At 41.9% G+C, this 24,590-nt stretch overlaps 2 protein-coding genes across 2 annotated transcripts in view; both read left to right on the forward strand.

Annotated features, from left to right (window-relative positions):
• GPR37 (G protein-coupled receptor 37) overlaps window positions 1-14,762 on the forward strand; it is a 37,245-nt gene extending 22,483 nt beyond the window's left edge. The window contains exon 2 of the mRNA XM_040343698.1: window positions 13,711-14,762. Coding sequence (XP_040199632.1) covers window positions 13,711-14,529 — 819 coding nt within the window. The 3' untranslated portion in view covers window positions 14,530-14,762. The remainder of the gene's footprint in view (window positions 1-13,710) is intronic.
• Window positions 14,763-18,501: 3,739 nt separating this feature from the next.
• On the forward strand, window positions 18,502-19,269 carry LOC120930391 (protein pitchfork-like). Its single transcript, XM_040341581.1, has 2 exons — window positions 18,502-18,564; window positions 18,658-19,269. Exons 1-2 carry the CDS (start codon window positions 18,502-18,504, stop codon window positions 19,225-19,227), a joined length of 633 nt encoding a protein of 210 aa, XP_040197515.1. The 3' UTR covers window positions 19,228-19,269.
• The last annotated feature ends 5,321 nt before the right edge of the window (window positions 19,270-24,590 follow it).

Genomic DNA, 24,590 nt, shown 5'->3' on the forward strand with positions numbered 1-24,590 from the left:
CTTATGATATTTGCACAACTGTTTATTAAACAAAAATTTCCATGCAAACACACACAGTAGGTTATTTTACGGAAGGCAAATCCACTTTGCACTAAAAGTGCACTTGGAAGTGCAGTCGCTGTAGATCCGAGGGGGACATGTAAGGAAAATAAAAAACAGCATTTTAGCTTGCACATGATTGGATGATAAAATCAGCAGAGCTTCCACTCCTTCCCCTAAGATCTACAGCGACTACACTTCCAAGTGCACTTTCAAGTGCACTTGTAGTGCAAAGTGGATTTGCTTTTTGTAAATCAACCCCACAATATAATACCCATGTTTGGTTAAAATATAAAAGGTGAGGTTGAGTTGAGTGAACAGATACCAAACATTCCATGTGTTAAAATTGAGGAGGGGGGGGGGGGCAGTGGCACTGTGCTGCCGGCTCTGTGAAAGAGATCAGCAGCTATAGACCTGCTGCATCACTTTCACATTCAAGATGGGTGCCAGCTAAACAAAACATGCACAGGCTGATTGCTGCTACTGCATCCATCAGCTTGTGATAAAAGGTACATACTTTAGAGATACTGTACATAGTACCTCCAAAGAGCTGAACTGGTTATGATTTTGTTTATTGCTTGTTAAGAACATAGAAAAACTTGAATTGAATATCCATAACCTAGCCACATGTTCACTAGACAAAGACAACCTGATACCATGTGGGTGCTCCATGTCAATAGACACTTCAAATTGTATATTATTTTATTCAGACAGTCTGCGAAAAAGTTACATAGTTGGCAAGGTTGAACAAGGACAATAGACCATCCAGTTCAACCTGTGTAGGTGTGTGTTTGTGGAGATAATCATTTCCCATATCCCTGTATATTGTGTTCGCTAAGATGCATGTCTAAGAGTCTTTTAAAACTATCAATACTTCCTACTGACACCACCAATTGTGGAAGAGAGTTCCACATCCTTAACGCCCTGACAGTGGAAAAACCCCCTTAAAGTTAAACTGCTTCTCCAGTCTAATCGCATGGCCTCGTGTCTTCTTACACTCCCTGAGACTGAACAGTTTCCTCCCTTTGCTGAAATCACCATTGACATATTTGTATATTTCTATCATATCATATCACCTCTCAAGCGTCTCTTCAGAGACTAAATATAGTGCTTGTAGTCGTTCCTCACAATTGAGGTCCTCAAGGCTCCTTATTAATTTTTGTTGCCCTTCTCTGGACTCTCTCCAGTTCTAGCGCATCCTTCCTGAGGATTGATGACCAGAACTGGATGGAATACTCTAGATGTGCCTGAGCTGAATTTTTATAAAGTGGCAGAATTATAATTTTATCTCTGGAGTAAATCCCCTTTTTAATGCATGCCTATGTTCTGCTGGCTTTGCTTGTTGCAGCTTGACGTTGCATGTTATTGCTCGGTCTGTCTTCTACTAGGAAGCCTTCCATTCTGGATTTCCCCAGAGGTTCTCCCCCTAGTGAGTAACTTGTGTTTATATTTTTAACCCCCAAGTGCATTACTTTACATTTTTCAATGTTAAACCTCATTTGCCATCAAGTCGCCCACTCCATTAGTTTATTCAGGTCCACTTGTAAAGTTTCTATATCCTGCTATGATGCTATTTCCCTACTTAATAGCTTGGGCTATTTATCCCATCCTCTATGTCATGTATAACCAAGTTAAACACAGATGCTCAGAGTACAGAGCCTTGGGGAACCCCACTAACCACTCTAGACCATTCTGAGTATACGTTATTTCTCACCACCCTTTGTACATGCCCCTGTAGCCAGTTTTCTATCCAAGAAGAAAGCTTATGCTCCATGCCTACAGACCTCAATTTATAGATTAAGCGTTTGTGAGGCACTGTATCAAATGCTTTTGCAAAGTCCAGATACACCACATCCACAGGCCTACCTTTGTCCACAAGGTAAATACTGGGCAACACGGCAACTATGAGCAAATATGGTTGCCCTCATGTATACATATACTGTAATTTAGAACTATTCCAGAAAACCTGTGCTAGTAGAGGTATATAAGATTCCATTACTAACATTTCCTTTTGAAAATGCTAGTTTCCTGTCTATCATGTTGATTCAGTGGCTTCAAAACTTTCTAAGCCAATAACTTAAAGCAAGTAATCAAGATCAAGAATTCTGGCTTTACTCGCATATACTTGTTTTGGGTCAGTGACTTGATGCCAGCGACAGCCAGTAAGCAAGCATCTTTACGAGGAGGTTGGCATTGGCAATTTCTAATAGCTCTTACGTTTTGTCTTGAAGCATTAGCACACATTATAAGATTGCTTTGCATCAAGCTGATCTCTTTCACACGTAAAACCAAACAGTATTTAAAAGGTCCGCCTCTCATTTAATCCTCTAATAGCACTCACCAGGTAACTATCAGTAGCTGCCTTATTTTGCCTTTTTTAAACAGAAACAGACTGATTGTAAAAGATTCATTTTACTATTGAATGGAATAATCACACAATAATCACAGTTGTAAGAGGATTTAACACAAACTGTTAACTTCAGGATATATGAAACCTAATGTACTGAAAACAATTATTTAAACAGAATAAAAATATTGTGATAATGTGGTGCAGTAAACTGGACAAACAAATAAATCGATCATTATAAAGACTTTCTTATGCCACAAAAGATAATATGGAACAGCATAGGACTTTGTATACATAAACATCTAGGGCTTATAATGCACATAGTGATCTCCTTTACATTTCACCCTGCCTTTCTTCTGATACTGTAGGAACAATGAGAGCTGGTGTCTTTTGTCATTTTGGCTAGCTAGCTCTTTTTTAGATGTCCAGGGTTGTTTTTTGTTGGTGGCAACAAGAAGTTTCCAAGATGATTCTAGTGGTCACCTAATTGTGTAAATATTGTTAGCTGTATTTCCCACAGAGAGCTCCTCTAATAAAAATGAGGGTGCTCAATGAATGTTCCAGGAAGGTAGAGAGCATTACCCTACACCTGCTAAGTGCACAGTAAATTGTATTTTTTTAAAGATGAATTCAAGCCAAACAGCTAAGTAAACAGTTAATGTAAGGGAGGGATCAACTGTATCAAAGGCAGCAGAGAGGTCCAAGAGTAAGGCCTTGTACACATGAGCAGACATGTCCGATGTAAACGGTCCGCGGACCGTTTTCATCGGACATGTCTGCTGGGAGCTTTTGGTCTGATGTGTGTACACACCATCAGACCAAAATCCCCGTGGACAGAGAACGCGGTGACGTAGAAGACACAGACGTTCTCTAACACAGGAGGACAATGCATCCACGCATGCGTCAAATCAATTCGACGCATGCGCAGGATTTCGGTCCGCTGGTTAGACGTACTAACCAGCGGACATGTCCGATGGACAGGTTTCCAGCGGACAAGTTTCTTAGCATGCTAAGAAACTTTTGTCCGCTGGAAACCTGTCCGCTAGGCCGGAAAACTGTCCGCTAGGCCCTACACGCGGTCGGACATGTCCGCGGAAACTGGTCCGCGGACCAGTTTCAGCGGACATGTTCGGTCGTGTGTACAAGGCCTTAGAGTATGGAATAATGACAGTTGGTTTTAGCTGTTAGTAAGTTATTTGAGAGCTTTAGGAGAGCAGTTTCTGTGGAGTGCTGTGGACGAAATCCAGACTAAAGAGAATCAATAAGGTCATTCTCAATGAGGTGGTCGCTTATTCGTTTATAGACTAACCGTTCAAGCAGTTTGAAGGCAAAAGGGAGTAAGGAGATGGATCTTAGGTTGTTAAGATTGGTGGGGTTCAGTGAGGCCTTTTTTGGTATGGGAGTGACTAGTGCATGTTTCAGAGGGTTCTGAAAGATGCCAGTAGAGAGGGTGAGGTTGAAGATATGAGTTAAAGAGTGTAGGATAGAGTCAGAGGGTGACCGTAGTGTTTGAGAAGGAACGTGCTCCAGCGGGCAGGAGGTTAGGTGGGCGTTGGAAGAAAGTTTGACTTCCTCTGTAGTAGTTGGGTTAAACAAGAGTATTGATTGTACAGGAGGACAAAGAGTGTAAATCAAGGGAGATATCTGTAGAGTGGAGGATATCTCCAGACTTCATGTCTGTTGGTAGCTTTAGAGTATGTTGTGTCTGTTCTTTTCAATTAGACAGCCTCTGTCTGTTGAGTTTGTACTGAAATTAAAGGATTATGATGAGAGAAATGCAGTTGAGCATATGTGTGCAATGGGAAAATAGTTTTACTCCCATTTACAGAGTAAGTTATGCACTACACTTAGAAACAATAGTACATTGCATACATTAAAGCCCAACTCTAAATACGTTTGATTTGAATATAAGGGAAAGGTTACAATTCCTGTCTGGTGTTTGTTTCTTTATGTGTTTCTGTTGGGGAATTTTCCCCTTAAAGCAGAGTTCCACCCAAAAGTGGAAGATCTGCTTAACTGCTTCCTCTCCCATCCGGTGCAAAATTTGGCACCTTTCTGGGGGGTAGAGCGGATACCTGTCAAAAACAGGTACTCGCTCCCACTTCCGTGTAAGGACACTATAGCGACCACCGTCATTTACGGCCCCTCCATCTTGCCCTGCTGCCTTCTGGGAGACACACACAGGTCCAAGCAGACAGCGGGACCATTCAAAAAGCACAGAGCTACTTACGCATGCACAGCAGGAAACAGGCTGTTAAGCCGCGAGGCTTTACTACCTGTTTTCCCTAGTAAGGATGCCGGCGCCGATGTTCTGTCGAGAAGTGCCCGCTACCGAAAAGTGCCTGGGATGTACTGCACATGTGCCATACGGAACAGCATAACAGCTGATTTGCCGATCAGCTGGGCTGACGTAAACATGGCGCATGCGCACATCATAGGAGGTATCTCTCGATGGGAGATATAATTTCACAGGCACAATTTAAACCTGTACAAACAGCGTAGTTCTCAGATTGTGCATTGCTGCTGCTGGAGGGCGGCATGTGACTGTGTTGAAGGGCTGGTTTTGTCGGTGTTGCAACCCACCCTTTCACAGGCAAAACCGGACGGTCAACACAGCAATCCCGCCCTGCAACACAGACAAAACCGGACCATCGGCATACTGTAAAGCCACCCGCAACAGCGAAGCACAATCTGAGAACTATGGTCTCCCCCCGCTGTTGTATAGATTTTAATTGTGTCTGTGAAATGGTATCTCCCATCGAGAGATACCTTCTTTGATCTGCCAACATCGTGGGCTCCCTGGACATGTAAGTGTCCTTATATTAAAAGTCAGCAGCAACAGTATTTGTTGCTGCTGACTCTTATTTCTTTTAAGAGGCTTGGGACTCCTCTTTAAGGTCTGTACCAATGACGGGTTCAGAGAGACAAGAAATTATGGAAATCCTTTCCAATGGGGAAACAACCTCTGTGAGCTTTAGTTGCTGTTGGGGTCTTCTCCTGGTTGCTGGTAAGTGTGCTTGTTTTGTTTGCGCTATGCAAAGACCTTCTACAGTATGTGTACCTTTCTCTAAAAGCTAGTTATAAGTGTAAGCGGTTGCCATTTATGTTTAGCTTGATTGAATTGGCACAAGGACACATTGGCAGGGCCGGCCTTTGGGGTGTGCGAGCTGTGCGGCTGCACAGGGCGCCATGGGCAACAGGGGCGCCGTGCGGCCATCACAGCTTGCAGAATGTGAGTCGCAGTCAGTTACTCACATGATCATCACAGGAGTCCGACTCCTATGAGTCACAGCAGCAGGCGCTGCCAGGTCTCCCAGTGCGCTGCCAGGTCCCCCTGCCCTGGGACTGGGTAAAGAGCAACGCATCGGTTGCGTCACCTGAAAAAAATAGCTGCTGCCGGTCCCGACAGGCACACTGCGCATGCGCCGCTGCACGGGAAAGCCAGAATATGCTCGGCTATTCCTCGGGCAGACGGCGCATGCGCAGTGGTGTCTAAGCGCCGGGCGGCGCCATTTTTAAATGCAAAGCCGCACCGTCCACCGAAAGGTAAGTCAGTTTAGGTGATCAGGGGGCAAGGGGTGAAGATGGGGGGCGCCACAGGATTAGCTCGCACAGGGCGCCTGAACACCTAAGGCCGGCCCTGCACATTGGACGCCTTCACCTGTCACTGTGCTGGGCTACTCGTGTGTCTCTGCACTTGAAGGAATGGGCTGCCTCCAGGCATACCTGTCCTACTTTATCAATCGCTATATATAGGACTGCACTTTACAGAGGGGCCATAATGAGGCAGTGCAGTCTCCACATATACTGTGTTTGCAGATGTGCAACTAAAACCCCTGGTTTTAATGCAAACTGGTACACAATGTATGTTTTATTTATTTTTTGCTTGCTAGCTAGTAAGTCTACTGGGAAATACATTTTGTTTTATTTGCTCTATGCAAAACCCTTATGTCACGATTTTGCCTGCCCACATAGACTAGTTAATTGCGATGTGTGTTCCGTGACTAGGGTATATGAGGAACTAAGGGAATAAGGGGGAACTTCTACTGAGCATGTAAGCCTGGCTGTGGTACTTTCACAGCCCGCGCTGCCTTTGGCCACCACTAGAGGGAGACTCCACTCCAATCCTGCTAGCTGACCACACAGGCAGATGCGAATCTTACATACAATCTGGTGCACTCTAAGGGTTGGGGCGCAGTCTAGCAATTACTACACACTTCTAGGATTCCTACAGCTATCCTGCAAAATTGAACCCCGTTGTTAATCACTCTTCCCACTGTCCCCACACCCACACACCAGACATACAATAAACGATAGCCTGCCACCACCCAACAGTTTGTCCGCAGACTGGTCTGCTGAGCCAACACACACACATATCTCCGTCTGGCAGATCTGTTAGCTTACGATCTGCATGCAATCTGCCAACACACAGGGCAATTGCATACCGATTGGCACATAACTTAGACTGAGCAATTAGGCACTAAAATACAACAACCTCTCCAGAGATATGAGTCCTAGCTTAGTACACAGAAGTCACCTATTAATTTTATCATTTAATATCCCGAAAGTGGGCAGCGCATACAAAGAAAAAGGAGTTACCAAAAAAAAGATACAAAAAAATACAGAAAGACACACAATTGGCAATTTGCTATGAAAATAAAAAGGGATAAAAACAGAAATAAACTTTACCAAAGTCTATCCTTTTGTAGAAGCGTACTGGAACATGTGGCACTCCCCATTTTGGAACTGGCTTCATTGAAGAACCCTGTCCATATCTCAGGCTACCCCATTTATTGAAATATGGGTGTGGGATTCCCGATACCAGCGCATCAGTCCGATCACGACTGTACCAATCACTGCCTGCTTGCCGGCGCCATATAACGGTTTAGTGTATTTTTCTAGGATTCTACACACGCTACAAATACAGATTGACATGTACGTGTAGCACAACATGTGTACGATCAAAAGGAATTATTTTCATCTCTCTGCCGCTAATATTTTAGCTTTTATGAGACATAAAATAGATTCCTCAGATCTGATGATATAAATCAAAGTTTGCAGAACGGCCAGGGCCTTGTGAATGCCCCCTGTGGGTCCTGGTAGCCACTCTGGCTAGGACTCCCTTTGAAGACTTCAGAAAGGTGGCAATCTATGTTTACTATTATGTGAACTTTTATTGGCATCTAGGTGTCAACTCTGGCCTAGAAACTAGTCCTGTCCTTTTCAAATGCTAATTAAAGAACATATGTGCATTACTGATTGCATACTATATTTTTGATAACCCAGAATTAAACTACATCTACAATTACACTACTTCTACAGATCACGTCACATCTCGTTAAGGCAAAACACTACGCTTACTGTACATTTATGTCACACCTTAGATGTGCACCTAGTTATACATTGGAACTGTTTGTATTTTTGTTGTGACCCCCTTGCCTTTCATTGTATGCTGGCATTGTACTGCTCTGTCTAAGGATCAGAGACATTGAGTGCCGCACTGATGACACTGTATGCCAGTGCAGCAGCCAATGTCTCTGATCAATAGAGACAGTAGTGCAATGTCACCATAGTGATACTGCAGTGCTTAGGTGACAGTATGTAAAACAGGCGTACATATTCGCCAGCACATGGTGCTGGCGAAAATGTACGCTTGCTTGATGTTTCCAGGACCCAACTGGTAATCGCTGCAGCACCAACCATTTTATGAGCCATATTTGCCAGGAACATGTGCGATATGGGATATTGACCAGTATGTAAAACAGGGTCACTATGGTAACATTGTACTGCTGTGGTGGTGATCATGTGCAATGGCTGGCTGTTCCAAGATCACTGTATATCAGTGCAGACAGCCATTGTCTCTGATCACTGCCACAACAGTAAAATGTTACCAGATCATTGTCCCCAATCACTACCACACCAGTAACAGTGTCACTATAAGGCCTTGTTTACATGTTTGGTGCTCTCTAAAAAAACAATCCATGTTTGGATTGCTCTTCAGAAAACATTTGACAAGTGGTGAGGAGACGTTGTATCGTCTCCTCACTGCCTGCGTTAACCCATTGCACCCCACACAAGTGACTCAATTCAATTGAACAGGTCAAGATTGATGGGTATTATGCCCACTGAAAGTGACAGGGGATATAATTCCTTCCATGGCTGCACATCAAAGCATTGCAGCCACGGCATTCATACTTCCCCGGCCACTGCCTCTGCAGCTAAAGGGGTAGTGGTTGGGAGGCAGTAAAACCACAGCTTAACCACAAGGTTTTACTGCCCCAACTTCACATGGAAATTAGCTATAATAGTTCAGCTAGTAAGATCAGTGTAGCTAGAAACAGTGCAGCCAACAGTTTTCCTGATTGCTGCCACACTAGTCTCAGTGTCACCAGACCAGTGTATGCCAGCAACAGTGTTCCTGATCATCACCACTCCAGTCCCAGTTTCACTTGACCAGTGTAAGCCAGCAGCAGTATCCATGATAGCTATTAGCTATCCATACTAGTCCCAGTGTTACCAGATCCTTGCCATCCAGCAACAGTTTTCCTGATTTCAGTCACACCAGTGCCAGTGTAACAAGACCAGCAAGTAACTGTGTTGCTGATTATCACCACACCATTGCAGTGTTGCCTCTGCCTGCTGCCTGTACTGACCCTGTCCTTATTATTGACTACGTTTCTGTCTGCTGTCTGGACCAATCCCTTCTTTGGTGACCATGTCTCTGCCTGCCTTCTGCACTGACTCATGTGCATGTCCGACTGAGTACTGAACTGTGAGATACCAGTCCCAGCCAATCCCTGCTGACAACTGCACTCCTGGAACTACAGAAGCTCCTGCTTTTCCTTTCTTCAGACTCTTGTACTTCCTAGGCTAGTCCTGCTTTGCATATAGGAATGGAAACCGCTATAGGTGAAGCTGCACTAAGCTACATTCCCTGAGCACTTATACAGATGCGATCATTGTACTATACTGTTTTAGATACAAATGGTTCATTTTTGTGATACTCAAGATAAAATGTCTGGTACATAACCAGTCCAAACATTGAAAAAATTCTCAAACATGTGTCCTCCCATACTCGGGAGGAGTAGCAGAAGGTTTTTGGGGTGAAATTCCAAGTATACCCATGCTGTGTGAGAAAAATATTTTGAATCCAATTCATTCATTTTCTTTCCTTTTTTTCCAAAAACTTTTTAGCAAAAAATTGAAGTCTTCAAAAGACTCACTATGCCTCTTAGAAAATACCTTGGGGTGTTCAAAAACATTTTTGAGGGTGTTTTCACTGCCCTGGTGCTTCAGGGCCCTTAAAAATGTGATAGGCAGTCAGGAAATGGAATGCATAAATTTTAAAACTTGAAATGCTCCATGGATTTTGTGGCTAGATTGTGAAAAAGTCACACACACACATGTTGTGGAGGAGCAGCGGAATGTGTTTTAGGGTGTAATTCTATGTATGACTAGGCTGTGTGTTATTAATATCGAAATTTAATTAATATGCATCAAATAAATCTTCATTTTGATTCTGCATTTTACAAAAATGTATTGGTGAAACAGACCAGTCTTTAAGTTGTTAAAAAATAACAGTACTCTTTTGACCCATCTTGTATAAGTAATTCCGCTACAGAAAACTGATTAGTGTGGAGCAAACTTGGAGTCTTTGTCTCGCACAATAGTAGCAGAATAATTTACAGCGCATTCATTAACATGTTAATATTTACTGTGCTGATTATGAGAATTAATTGGTAGTGAATATGCTGTGTCATATCAAAAGTGGAGTACTTAAAGAGAGTTTTTTCCACTAGAGATGTGAAGCCACAGGATATTGATCTGTTTAGGTTTCAGAATCTCTGGCAGATATACATAATGCATTTTATCAGATTTCCCTTGGTGTCGGTTGCTTTGTGTCCATATGCCAGTTTTACATAAAAATCAGACTGGCTGTCCAGATTCTAGGACAAAGTGAGGGGAAAGAGTTGTAAATCTAGAAGCTTGTCTCTGCTTTCTGACCTCTGCCGCGTGTTTTGATACAAAATGTTCTGTTTCATTCACACCAGTGGGACAGAATTGCATGATATGAATAAATAAACGTATAAATTGAATTAATTGTAATTACATATTCATCATAATCATATACTTTTCATAAGTAGTTTCCAGAGATGTCAACCTGCAAGAAATGTTTATAGGATGATAACAAGTGGCACACAATATGTCAAAAACTGGGTGTTTGAAAATTGTCTAAGGGGTCTGGCTTAACATACACTGCTGTGGTGGAGTGCTCCTCTACTCCCTATGCTCAGGGGCAGGTGTGGGCTACTTTAACTAGTCTCCAACAATCCAATGTACTGCTGGAGATGCTAAGGGGATATAGGTTTCCTTTTTTTCCTTGGATGTTTAGGGAGGATTGATGAGGAAGAGGTGGCTGAAGCCAGATAGATAATCCTCCATAGTTAGTCCCAGCATGTGGGCAGACTGGCAGGAGACCAATAAAATGCATCTTCTACGGAAGACCCAACCACTGTGGAGAGCACTTCTTCAAATGCTATCAGAGCACTGCACCTCAAGTGTCATGGTCCTTCATTTCCAGTTTCTCACCTGTTTTACCCGCACTGGGATACCTCCTGTTGTTTGCCTATGTTGCTGGACCTAGCTTGGATTATACTTTGAGGGACACTGTGAGGAAGGATAAACTCACGTATTTGTGTACTGTACTCATTAATAAAGTTGTCATTTTCTTCTAGTTACTGTTTTCTATAGAACCTTATGGAGGCTGTTCTGTGCAGCCTCCCAGGGTCCCAATTGAGCCACAGAAACTGCTTTGAATTGGTCCTGTCTGCACACCTTTATAATCGGGTTGTCTCTGTTTGTCTTTTTAATCCTACTATGTGCCTATTTAGTAAACTTTAAGTTAAAGTTATCCTCTGCTGATCATTCGCTGATTACAGATCCTGTTAGAAAAGTGACATGAGAATGGGAAGTTGCGAAGAGCAATTATCAAATAAGAACAGATCTGAACAATGAAGGATACAAGAGACTATACTGTAGTGGAATGCCCATTTACTCACCACGCTCACATGCAGCACAGGCCCCTGTACTCCTTCCTTCCTCTGCTTCCCTCCCTTAGCAGTTCAAAGAGGCCACAACTGATGAGACAGCGGTAACTGGGCAAGTGACATTGCCTTGCAGGGATTTTTTTTAACCGCGGTTTACTACTACTTTAAGACTTGTAGAGACTATGCTATTCAGTCACGTTACCCTGATTGATCCACAGAGATATTGCTATGAGAAGTCCATGTTTGTGCAGCTTTCATAAACAGTTTTGTATTATTCTGCATGTTCGTTGCCATTCTGAATCTGTTTTACATCAGTGATTCTAACTTTGCATCTCTTTAGCATACTGCAAGTTACAGATATTCCCTGTCTAATCATGTAGCTCATTACACATCCTGTTAGAGTACAGTTTAGCATGCTTACATAGAAAATAAGAACACATATGGAAATTACACCCTGTACATGGGAGACATGAAGCAGTACTGTCTCACATTTGTACACAAAGAACAGAGAATTATACCCAAAGTATAGAACCAAAAAATATAGGGGCAGATCCACAGAGCTAGTACGCCGGTGTATCTACTGATACGCCGGTGTACTTTCAAATTACCCGCGTCGTATCTTTGGTTTGAATTTTCAAACCAAGATACGACGGCATCTGGGTTAGATCCGACAGGTGTACGTCCTCGTACGCCTTTGGATCTAAGATGCAATACTTCGGCGTCCGCTGGGTGGCGTTCACACCGTTTTCTGCGTCGGGTATGCAAATTAGCTATTTCCGACGATCCACGAACATACGCGCGGCCGTCACATTCTCTTACTTCGTCTCTAGTCTGCTTTTTCCGACGTATAGTTAAAGCTGCTGTTTTGCGGCGTATAGTTAGACTTGCCATGTTAAGTATGGCCGTCGAAATTTTAATTTTTTTTTTGCGTAAGTCGTCCGTGAATCGGGATGGACGTAATTCACGTCTAAGTTAAAAAATTACGTTGTTGCGACGTCATTTAGCGCAATGCACGGTGGGAAATTTAGGGACAGCGCATGCGCAGTTCATTTGGCGCAGGAACGCGCTTCATTTAAATGAAACACGCCCCCCTAATCGCCGATTTGAATTCCGCCGCCAGAGATACACTACGCCGCCGTAACTTACGGCGCAAATTCTTTCTGGATTCGAACCAACAAAAAGTAAGTTACAGCGGCGTAGCGTATCTCCCATACGCTGCGCCAGTGCAGATCTCTGTGAATCTGCCCCATAGTGTTGAGTATCTATAAGTAAATGTTGTCAACCTTTTAAAAACAGCATTCTGATGAATGAGAGAAATCAAAGGAGATTTGTACATCATGGTAGGGTAAAAGAGAGAGTTAAGCTGACGTCTCACATCATTCTACTTGGCCAGTGAGGTTGCCCATCACAGTAATGTGGCAATAGGAAGGGGCTGGGGTGGGAGGTGTTGGCCAGTTATGAACAGAGTTTCTTCTAGAAAGTGCCAATTTACATATGTATCTCCCAGTGGATAGCCCGTCCATACGGGCACAGGGGCGCCGCCCCCCTAATCTACATGCAGGGGGACATGCGCATGGATTCCAATGGGGTGCAGCTGCGTGCAAAAGCCTGAAATTGGGGTTTAGCTGTAGACTGATATCATGTAATATACTTTAATTTATATAATAGTTGTTAAAGGGACTGGCTGTTTACTAGCATATTGTCTGTCTATCCATTAATTGGAGTTTGTTTATTAACACTAGGAAAAAATCTTTACTTGGGTTTCAGGAACTAATCAGATTTCTTGGTTAAAAAACTATGACTTGGTTGGTTGACATGGGCAACTGCAACACTTGCTCTCTTTACTCCAGATGTAATTATTCTTCAGAGTCTGAGTATGTCTCCTGTCTTGACTTTGTGAAGGACTTTGTGAGCAAGCTCTGACCAAGGTGTTGCCGAGGAGCCTTGGGGCTAGTCAACTGCAACATCACACCATAACACTTCTCCCTTTATGTTTGACCTTTCTGTACCGTCACAACAAGAAACATAAAAGCAAAATGTGAACAAAATATCAATAGAGTTTTGCAACGTGTCTTGGCATTATGTAGAGTTTTCTTATTTTACAGGTCATTGAATTCCTTATAACTTCATCATCAGCCAACAAGACCAGTCCTATACTTTAATTTGCCTTGGCTGTATATTGAATTTCATAATTATGTCGTCCTTTCTTCAAAACTGTATGTCTTATTTGAGTACACCTTTTCAGTTTTGGCTCAACTGTTTTAATTTCTTTTGCAGGTAGCCTCCCTTGGAGTTACCACATTCACACTGTGTGCCCTCTGTATTGACCGTTTCCGTGCTGCCACAAATGTCCAAATGTATTATGAAATGATTGAGAACTGCACATCAACAACTGCCAAGCTTGCAGTTATATGGGTGGGCGCACTTCTCCTAGCACTGCCCGAGGTTGTTCTCCGCCAACTGACGAAGGATGAGTCTGCACTAAGTGCCAACACTCTCAGTGAGCGCTGTGTTGTTAAAATTTCTACCGATCTTCCCGATACCATTTATGTTTTAGCTCTTACATATGACGGAGCAAGACTTTGGTGGTACTTCGGCTGTTATTTCTGCTTGCCTACTCTCTTCACAATTACATGCTCATTGGTAACAGCAAGAAAAATCAAGAGAGCCGAGAAAGCTTGTACAAGAGGAAATAAGCGTCAAATTCAACTTGAAGGTCAAATGAACTGTACTGTAGTAGCGTTAACAATTTTGTATGGTTTCTGCATAATCCCTGAAAATATATGTAACATCGTAACAGCTTATATGTCCACCGGGGTCTCCAGGCAGACTTTGGATCTCCTTCATCTGATTAGCCAATTTCTTTTGTTCTTTAAATCATGTGTTACCCCGGTCCTTCTGTTTTGCCTTTGCAAGCCTTTCAGTAGGGCTTTCATGGAATGCTGTTGTTGCTGTTGTGATGAATGCATTCAGAAGTCCTCAACTGCAACAAGCGATGATAATGACAATGAATATACTACGGAGCTGGAACTTTCCCCTTTCAGCACTATACGTCGTGAAATGTCCACATTTGCTTCTGTTGGGACTCACTGTTGAACTTAAATGTTAATATTGACTGTATTTGTAAATATTATGTGATACCCATTTTAAATGATTTTTTTTAGTTCACAACTTTTTAAAAGAAGAATTTGACTTGTGCAAGGTCAGTTTTGGTATTCTATATTTATTATGTTTTAGGTCTCCTAACAGGGTACATTTCCAAAAATAAACTATTAACTTGTTTTTGAACCTTAAAGAGTAAGTTCACCTTTATAAAATTTTGATATCTATTTGCTGTGTCTCTTCCAGTTTCTCAGTTTTGATGAATAAGCGTTCTTTCCTTTTTTTTCTTTTTTTCCAATAGTTGTTGTTGTTTTCCAAGAAGGTAATACAATGTACAGTGATACAAAAAAATGCCCAAATACAGGGTGGGCCATTTATATGGATCCACCCGGGTGGGCCATTTGTATGGATACACCCGGGTGGGCGATTTGTATGGATACACCTTAATAAAATGGGAATGGTTGGTGATATTAACTTCCTGTTTGTGGCACATTAATATATGTAAGGGGGGAAACTTTTCAAGATGGGTGGTGACCATGGCGACCATTTTGAAGTCGGCCATTTTGAATCCAACTTTTGTTTTTGGTGTATCCATATAAATGGCCCACCCTGTACAACAGGACATACGGCACTCCGGAGTATGTAGAGTAAAAACCAACAAACTACTGGAGACATGACGTTAGCATACAATTAAAGCAAGTACAAACTGTGGAGCCCCTATTTTGACAGAAAAAAGGGCTTCTGGGACCATAATAACCTAATTGTAATTGCCAGTCATGCATAGTCTACCACAGTATAGGTCACACAAACCTTAGAAGTTAAGCAGCATATACAGGAAGGCTTTGTTTTTAAGCATTATGTCTATATAATGACAAAAGAAAATTGTAAGTAGAACCTAAGCATGAGATATGTTGATAATTACAGCTGAACTCTAGACAGATATTGAGAATTGCCATTTAATGATGTTAGAGATTTATTTAAAAATTAAAGTTAGCAGGACTTAGGCTTGGGTGGCAACAGTGTGAGCCAGTCAGGCATTAGTGCATTGCATGATGCTTTCAGTCTAACAATGAGAGCTTCCTGATAGAAATTGAGAACAGAAAAAAATAGCGATGACTTTATCGGTGTGTTAATGTTCATTGATTGTGCAATTAACTGCAGCTGAGAAAATATAGGTCACCAAACTAGCTGTGCTATCTGGAAGGTGTACCTTAATCACAAGGCAGGCTGAACAGAATAATAAATACTTTGGTAGGAGCACATACCTAAATTTAATGGATCAACATGAGAAAAAAAGGTGAACTTACACTTTAATTTTGTAGTCTTTAGCTTTTTGATAATCATACAACTGGGTAAGTTTTTAAATATTCTATACAACTAGGTGAATTTATTAAACTTTAAGGTGGTTTGCACTGAAATTAAATATTGTAATGTTTTGTTTATCTTAACATTTCAAAAATTAGCTGTTGAAATAAATTTTATTTTGTTTTTTATTAAATGTTTTTAATTATTGTGATTTTATCAGAAATCTATAATGTAACATTGATCACACCAAACTATAAATGTCTCTATATTTACATGACTACACACAGCCTTCGATCAAATAGTAGGAGTTAACATAACGACTAAAGTTTCAGCAACCTATGGCCCACGCAAATAGACAAGTTTTAATTATACTTTATGTAGCACTACCCCCGAAGGAGCTGCTGGTTTAGATTTTGGGTTTTGCACGTTACCTCTAAGTTCATTGTCCAGGGAAGGAAGTCTGTAGAAATTGCAATGTCCACACAAGATGTAAAACCTTCAACTGTAGGCTTTATTTATTTTGCTGCATAAAACTTGTGAAGGAAGTAGAGAGTATAGAGAGAAGTAGAAGGTTCAGATACGCGTAACGAATGAACAAAAAAGTATTCAAAGTTCCAATGTTCACCGCTCACTCCTGAGTGGGTATTGTTCACCTGTATAGACCCCTCTCACATGGCCTAGCAGCTGGAATGATGCACAGAGAGTATAGAAACAGTCTCTGCTGCAGACCGTCTGAGAACGCAGAATGGATAGTCAGAAATCCTCTGCCACAGGATTTCCTTCCCAAACTTCCTGTCTTACAGCAAAAGAGCCTTTAAGCCAACCCGGCAGGCTGTAAGACAAATTGCGTAGTGGATCCCTTTCCTTAACAAGGTCACCAGGCCTATCCCGAGACATCAGCTTGCTTTTCTTGTCTCCTCCAGGGCAGGTCCTCCCCCGGTCTCCCTCACCAAGAAAACTCCCCCGCTTGGATGGACAGCCTGGGACCCCCTGTAGAACCACAGGCCCCAGCCAGCATAGCTGAGCCCACCTGATAGGAACACAACCTCAGACCAACGTGGTCCCGGGGGGAAATCACGCTCACCCACCTCGCGCCAGGAGGGCCACGAGGCGAAAAACTGCGTCTGCCCCTTAAGTACCCCCTCCCAGCATGCACAGCGGGGCACCATTCCCACTGGGCTGCTCCCGAGCAGGGTCACTTAACACACCATGGTTCGCCTGAGTTCCAACATGGGCTTGAGGTGGTAATGCCACCTACAGGCAACAGGAGAACATTTCTACCGAGCACAACCACAGCCAGAACAGAGGCGAATTTTTATAGAATTAGCAGAGTCTGAATCCAACTATTGGCTGAGACACCCCTAAATTTACAATAGCGCCCGACTCATTGGGAGACCAGCGCTACATTTATTTCTAAGGAGTTTCTGATTACCTAACTCATAAGTTCAAAGTATATCAATAAGGAAGTTCTCCAGAAAAAAAAGTTTATCTGTGTCCAAGAATCCCCCTATTTCTGCCTCTCAGCTGCATCTTAGCTCCCAGGAAACAATGTCCACAACTTTACAATTCTTACCTTACATCAAAAGAGGCAAGGAAAACAAGCTGAGATATCTGCACTGATGAGCTACTCATTCTGTAGATGGACAGTTGAACAAACATATGTAGCTCCTCTGTGAAATATGAAAAGTTTTAAACACTCACGTAGCTCAATAATTAGTCTAGGGGGTTGCTTTTTCTGAATTTATTACAATGCCACTTGGATGGGGCATAGGGAGCTATGGAATACTCAAGGATGTTGAATAGTCATAAGAGGACACCCTCTTATAGTAGTTACTTCTTATTAAAAAGTCCCTTAGCCACAGCTCCTGGCAAATGGACAGTACTGGGGCACCCAAGCAATGTCCAATTCTGGGCGAACCTCAGTCTCAGTGCAACAGAGCGGGGACGGTGGGTTGGTAACAAACAGCATTTTACCCAGATCTTGCTCTCAGGACTGTACTCACAAGTCCTTTGGTGCATAGGTGTCTCTGAGTCAGGCAGCTTAGTGGAATTGCGAGACTGGATCTTAGGTGAAATCCTGCTTCTGTAGCTTGAAAGCTCTTTCTCTCTCTCTGCAGGTAGGGCCCCTGCTTTAAGGTAGTTGGGGTCTTGTGGGCTCCTGGTAAAGGTACAAGATTTCCTGGATGCTTCTCCTACTAGACAAGGAGATTAAACATTGCAGTCACAGATTATTTAGCTTCTCTCTAGCCACCTTCTAAGCACGCCCCCTCCGAGATTGGCTGGGACCTCATAAATATTCAAACTGCCCACTCAACCTGCTCCACTCCTAAGTTCTGGTTCTTTCCAGAAAGCAGGGAGAAGCAATCGAGTGTGCCACCTGTGGGACCCAAATTAATCCAGCGCAATCAGCAACAGCTCCACTGATTACAAAGGAGCATAAAAAGAGCTAAATATACCTGATAGCCTAGAACCTAATTAGGAGGGTGCTACACCATGTACAGTAGATGTGCTTACTGTATTTTTCCTAGTTACTGCTCACATAGTTAGACTACCCTTAGCTGTGGGATTTTAGATGGTACACTTTATGGCCAAATGTATATGGACCTAAAGTATGTGGACAACCCTTTACATTTAGTTAGAGCATTTAAAAGATTTTAAAAGATGGCATGCTTCTATTCCTCTGGCAACAGTTTGGCTTTTCTGTTCCAGCATGAGTGCTACCCTGTACAAAGCTGGATTTGACAGTTTAGTGTGAAGGAACTTGATTGTTCTCCACAGATCCTTGATCTGATCTCTATTGAACACACTGGGTATTAGAATGCTGGTTGCTGGTTGAAAGTTTGTTTCGGCAGCACACAAGAACGTAAACAATTTCCATATCACTGTGCACCAGACCGCTTGGGTAATGAATTAGCTCCTATCAGAGGGAGCCCGCAATGTGGGCCTGGATGCTATAACAATGAAGAGGTTACCAACATGATATATCTTCAGAACAGGAAACCCATGAGTAAAAAGGGGTACACTTTGGGAGCCAGAACAGCAAAACGTTTCAGCTCTAATGAAAAGATGGAGACACCAAGTCCGGCAGAGTATCAATCATTTTGGGCCAAAGAGCGGACATTCTCTGAAGGCTATGCTCCTTTTAGTATCAAAGATGTACGATTTCCAGGCAAGATGACAGATATCTCACAAAATCCTAGCCCAGGAACCTATGAACATTACACAGAGCAGGGCAGAAAGGTGTCTTGGCCTGGACAATTTGGATCCCCTGATTGGTCTTCTGTGCCCTCTTTGCCGAAGAGAACATTCAAATCAGAGCTATCAACAGATAAAGAATTTAGGAAAAACAGGAACAGAGTGGCATATTTGAGTCTGTACTACAGTTGAACAAATTCTACAAATAAAATACTTTATAATTAAAAAAAAAAAGAATGCTGGTTGCACGCTAGGTCTTCAACATCAGTACTTGATGTTATAGTTTCAAAAGGGGGTGGGGCGGAGGCAACTCCATATCAATGCTTATGATTTTTAGAATTGATTCCTAGCAAGTGCATACAGGTATAATATAATGTATTTTCATCTGTGACCTCCGTTATAACTACAGCAATTAGCAACTTTTCTTACCCTAAGTAGAGCTAAGCAACGTGTTCCAACATGCTAGAATATGTTCCAAAACATTATAAGATATATAAACAGGCAAGTTCTATAGACCTATGATATCAGGAACTGAAATCAGTTTGTGGAAGGATAAGCAATGCTTAGTAATCACCAGCGACAGCCTTGTGGTACAATTGGAAAGCGAAAACTGTGTGGAAGGAAAAAAATGGGCAGTGTCCTAGGGAAATGTACAAGCTGATTGTGCTAAAGATACCATGGTGCTGGTAAGAAAAAGATGATATGCTAAGACAAGTGGACTAGATCAATCAAACTATGTTAACAAGAGTGATGTTATTTCATTCTGACATCGCATTAAACCCCACTGATGAGTGAAATTACATGCAATCATATATGAAATTCAAGTTGGTAATATTATTTTCTTTACACTGCCTAGGCAAAATATCTGTTCAAATAACTGTTTTAAGATGAGAGGGGGTGTTTGGGGATAAAACATTTACCTTAGACTTTAGGATAGGCAAACCTTATATACTCTGCACTGTGCTTGATACCCAGGTAAATGTCATAGATTCAGGTAATATGTTCAAAATACAAAAAAAATGAGATCCCCTACTCTAAATACTACTCATAAAATGTAATCAGCTGTTTCTGACCTTAGCTATCCCTCTGCACTATCCACCGTACCTGCTGTGGCATGAAGCTCAATCCTCTTGAATTAGAATAATCCCCTGATACTGTTCTGGATTGTACTCACTTGCAAAACATAGTCTGTAGATTGTATTTGAGGATTTGCATGGGGCTTTGATAGTAGCTGCCTTCAGCAATTCACATCACTATCATTTCATTAATGAAAAGCCTTTAGCTAGATGTGAGCTTATTTTTATGTGTCGGGTCAGGAATAAAGACCTTTATATTCTTCCTTTTAATGTGTTCCTACTTTATATTACAAGGCTCTAGATCCATTTATACATATGAAAATACAACTTTCTTGAAAGGTATTACTATAAATGTAGATTGCAAGTCGTGCAATGGATATAGTTTGAAAAAGGAATATGGTTCAAAAACCAAGAATGTACGGAAAATTTGATCTGTCTATAACAGTATCATTTGTTCTGATATTAATAATGTGCTATTTTACATAAAACTTTTTCACAATACAGGTAACATACATATTAAAAATGAACAGCATACTAAGCAAAACTAGCTCACATACAAGAAACAAATGAATTTGTATTTATATTATTTATTACAGGTTTTAAAGACAATTTACATATATTGTACATTTACACAAGTCCCTTCCCTCAATGGCATACATACACTGGGGACAATTTAGACAGGAGCCAGTTAACCTATCAGAATGTTTTTCGAGTGTGGAAGAAAACTGAAGCACCCGGCAGAAGCCTACGCAAGCACAAGGAGAACATGTACACTCAATGCATGAAGTACTCTGGTTGGGATTCAAACTGATGACCCCAGTGCTGCAAGATTTGTACTTGAATGTTGGTGTATTTTGTATTATTTTTAGACCTGTGCTGCAATCTAGCATGAAAAACATGTGCATAATTCACTGCGGCATCTCAGTGCATTGCTGGCTGGTGATTGGCCAAGCATGCACTATGACACGCATGCTTGTCCAATCACAGCGTGCAAAAAACGGAGAGCCATAATTGGCCAAAGCCAGGGTGGCTTTGGCCAATCATGGCTCAGGGGGTTTAGTACACGCCCCACACTATATAATGTTGCCTGGAAGTCGGCCTTGTGTAGTGTGTTGGTGGTTTACAGAGAGAGAGAGTGGAATTTTTGGAGTTTTTTTTGGAGTCAGATAGAGCAGGCAGGCAGGCAGGCTAGTCAGTTAGAGTTACAGTGTGTAGAGGATATATATGCATCCCAGGTGTTGTATATATATTTATACACTGTATTGAGTTTAGATAGATCCGCTCTTTCTAATTTACTGACAGGCAGGCAGGTGATTGTGCTAGCTGCAGTATTTTCACGTGGTGTACTGTCTGTCCTCTGTACAGTGTGCACCTAAAGCTACGTCAATAGATTTGCTGGTGTTTCTCATATTAATTCCTAAAGGCAGTAGAGCTGCACGATTCTGGGAAAAATGAGAATCACAATGAAGATCACGATTCTCAAAAAAATGCATGGTGATTTTGTTGGCATACATTTTTGTGATTTGTGTAAATAAATAAAAAATCACAAAAATAAAAATGCATGCTAACAAAAGCACCATGCATTTTGATGCAGCGGCATTAAAAAATAAAATAAAAAAAAGGCCCATGTGCTATTGAGGGGTGGCAGGCAGTTCATTCTCAAATTAATACGCTGTTCTGCGGCAAGGCACATACTCTGATGCATCGCATAGATGTGAAGTTGAACCTTTAAAACACAGTCAGGAGGCCGAGGGGCACCAAAAAACCCAAATTTTCAAAAAATCATTTGTCATTGGGACAGAAAGTGAGGTGCAATCTTCTGAAAAGATGCGCACAGACAGCAAAACAAATGTTACAGGGGTGATAACCCCTCACTATGTTTTCCAAAAAGCTTAAAAAATAGATTTTTTTGGCTGGAGCTACACTTTAAAAAAGTACCAGTTAAAAATCACAAACAGATTATACCTAACAACAAACCTACAGTCCCTTTCTTGTTTGCACCGCCTGTATACTGCTGTTAAAAGTATATAGGGCCAAAGGGTCTGGTAATGACCTTCGGGGAAGGGGGGGGGGGGAAACCCATGCTATTTTTCTCAATGATTTTCATCCATATTGCAGACATTACATTAAAGCCGCAAGCAGTTTTAAATGACTTTTTTCTTATAGTAACACCCAGCAGGTACAATATTTAAAGGAATTTTTTTTCACTTTAAGCATCATTAAAATCACTGCTCCAGAATAAAACTTTTTTTTCCATTGATACATGTTCCCTGGGGCAAGACCCGGGTTCTCAAACCAGTTTTTGCGACAATAACTTGCATATTAGCCTTTAAAATGAGCACTTTTGAATTTGAACGTTTGAGTCCCATAGACTTCACTGGGGTTCTAAAGGTTCGCGCGAACGCTCGGTCCGTTCGAAGGTTCTGGTGCGAACCGAACGGGGGGGTGTTCGGCTCATCCCTAACCAGTAGCCCTAATAAAAACACCAACAGTAATTTATTCTTCAGGGTCTCTGCTTTCCCCAATATTTTTTTTTAAATGGCTCTGGCAGTGCAAAAGTTAAATTACGCGCTTGGAAGATGTCTTTAAGATGTATTTGGTGTCACAGAAAATTTAAATTTTTATGGATAGTGTCATATACACTATATTCTGACACCACTTATTATTGAAAAATTAAAGAGAGTAACGCACCAATCTGTAAGCTGAGAAACTAGTGCTGCACCTCTAGTTAGTGCTAAACTAATAAGAAATTAAAAATAAATGTAAAGGGCGCTATCTAGTCAGAATAATTATGTGCAGTTAATAAGCATTTAAATACTTGTGTGTACAATAAATGTGTAATTAATAACCACTTCAATTCATATATAAACACAACGTCTATAAAATCAGTGGAAATTCATGCGTAAAAGTCCAAATAACATGAAACAATTCTTCAAGTAATGTTTGATATATTCACTCCGACCCCATGCTTTTTTTTAACTCTTTTTTTTTGCCATGTGACTGGCCAGACACTGTAGTGAGCATACATCAACAGAGTAATAGAAGCCCCTCAATATCAGTGTCATGATAAATATGATTTCTGTGAGTCAATTATGGTAATTAACACTTCTCTGTTTACTATCACTTTAAAGGGCTGACAGGCTGCAAAGCCTGACACTCGATGCATAGTTTTGGAGTCTTTATATACAAGGAAAATAATGTCAATTATTACAAAAACTGAAAAGAAAAGAGATTAAGTCTTAGGCCCCATACTCACGAGCAAACATGTCTGCTGAAACTGGCCCGCAGGCCAGTTTCAGCAGACATGTTTGCTCGTGTGTGGGCGCGAGCGGGCCGAATTCCAGCAAACATTTGCCCGCCGGGCCTTTTCCCAGCAGACAAATATTCCTGGACTTGTTTTAAAACAGCCCGCTGGAATTCAGCCCGCTCGGACATGTACGGTCGTCAGTACAGACCTACCGTACATGTCCAGCCGCCCGCCGTGCCTCGCATGCGTCGAATGACTTCGACGCATGCGTGGAAGCATTTTAAAGGCGGGCCGCCCACGTCGCCGCGTCATTGTCGCGGCGACACCGCGTCATCGACGCGGCGACACCGCGGACACGCCCCGCGTATTGTTTACGCGCGGACTTCTGTACGATGGTGTGTACAACCATCGTACAGAAGCCCTCTGGCAGACATGTATGGTGAAAACGGTCCGACGGACCGCTTTCACCATACATGTTTGTCCGTGTGTACCCGGCCTTAGTTTCACGTCGCAAAGTTAGGGCTGCTATTAACATGGTGTAAAATTACTCCACCATGTTAAAGTATGCCCGTCGTTCCCGCGTCGCTTTTGAAAAAAAAAATTCCCGGCGTAAGTACGTTACGCACGTCGCAATTTACAAACACGTTGCGCCGCCGTATTTCGCGCAAAGCACGTCGGGAAAATTGCGAACGGAGCATGCGCAGTATGTCCGGCGCGGGAGCCCGCCTAATTTAAATGGTACCCACCCCATTTGAATTGGGCGGGCTTGCGCGGGACATGTTTACGATACACCGCCGCAAGTTTACAGGTAAGTGCTTTGTGGATCGGGCACTAACACTGTAAACTTGCGGCGGTGTAACGTAAACAGGTTACGTTACACGGCCGCAATTGTATGTGAATCTGGCCCATAATTCCTAAACATTTAAACATTCTGCAATAATCTAGAATAACCTAGCATAATACTAATGTCAGTACATTAATCAGAAGCTGATTATTGGGAACAGAAAGCCAAAAAAGTAACTAATTGCTACAATTTAATATACAAAATATTATAATCTTAGACATGATTATAAAGCTTAAGGGGTTTTACGCCTGTTTTGAACCTTTGGATAGTAGCAATCACCAGACTGAGAGGGATATTTAGCACCTCATGGTTCTATTGCATTGTTGGCATAACACTGTAAATAATTTTTTTGAAGGTAGTTGTTCTGTGCAGATTAGGGACCATTCAC

This window comes from Rana temporaria, chromosome 3 (genome assembly GCF_905171775.1).
Source record: "Rana temporaria chromosome 3, aRanTem1.1, whole genome shotgun sequence".
NCBI classification, from domain to species: Eukaryota; Metazoa; Chordata; class Amphibia; order Anura; family Ranidae; genus Rana; species Rana temporaria.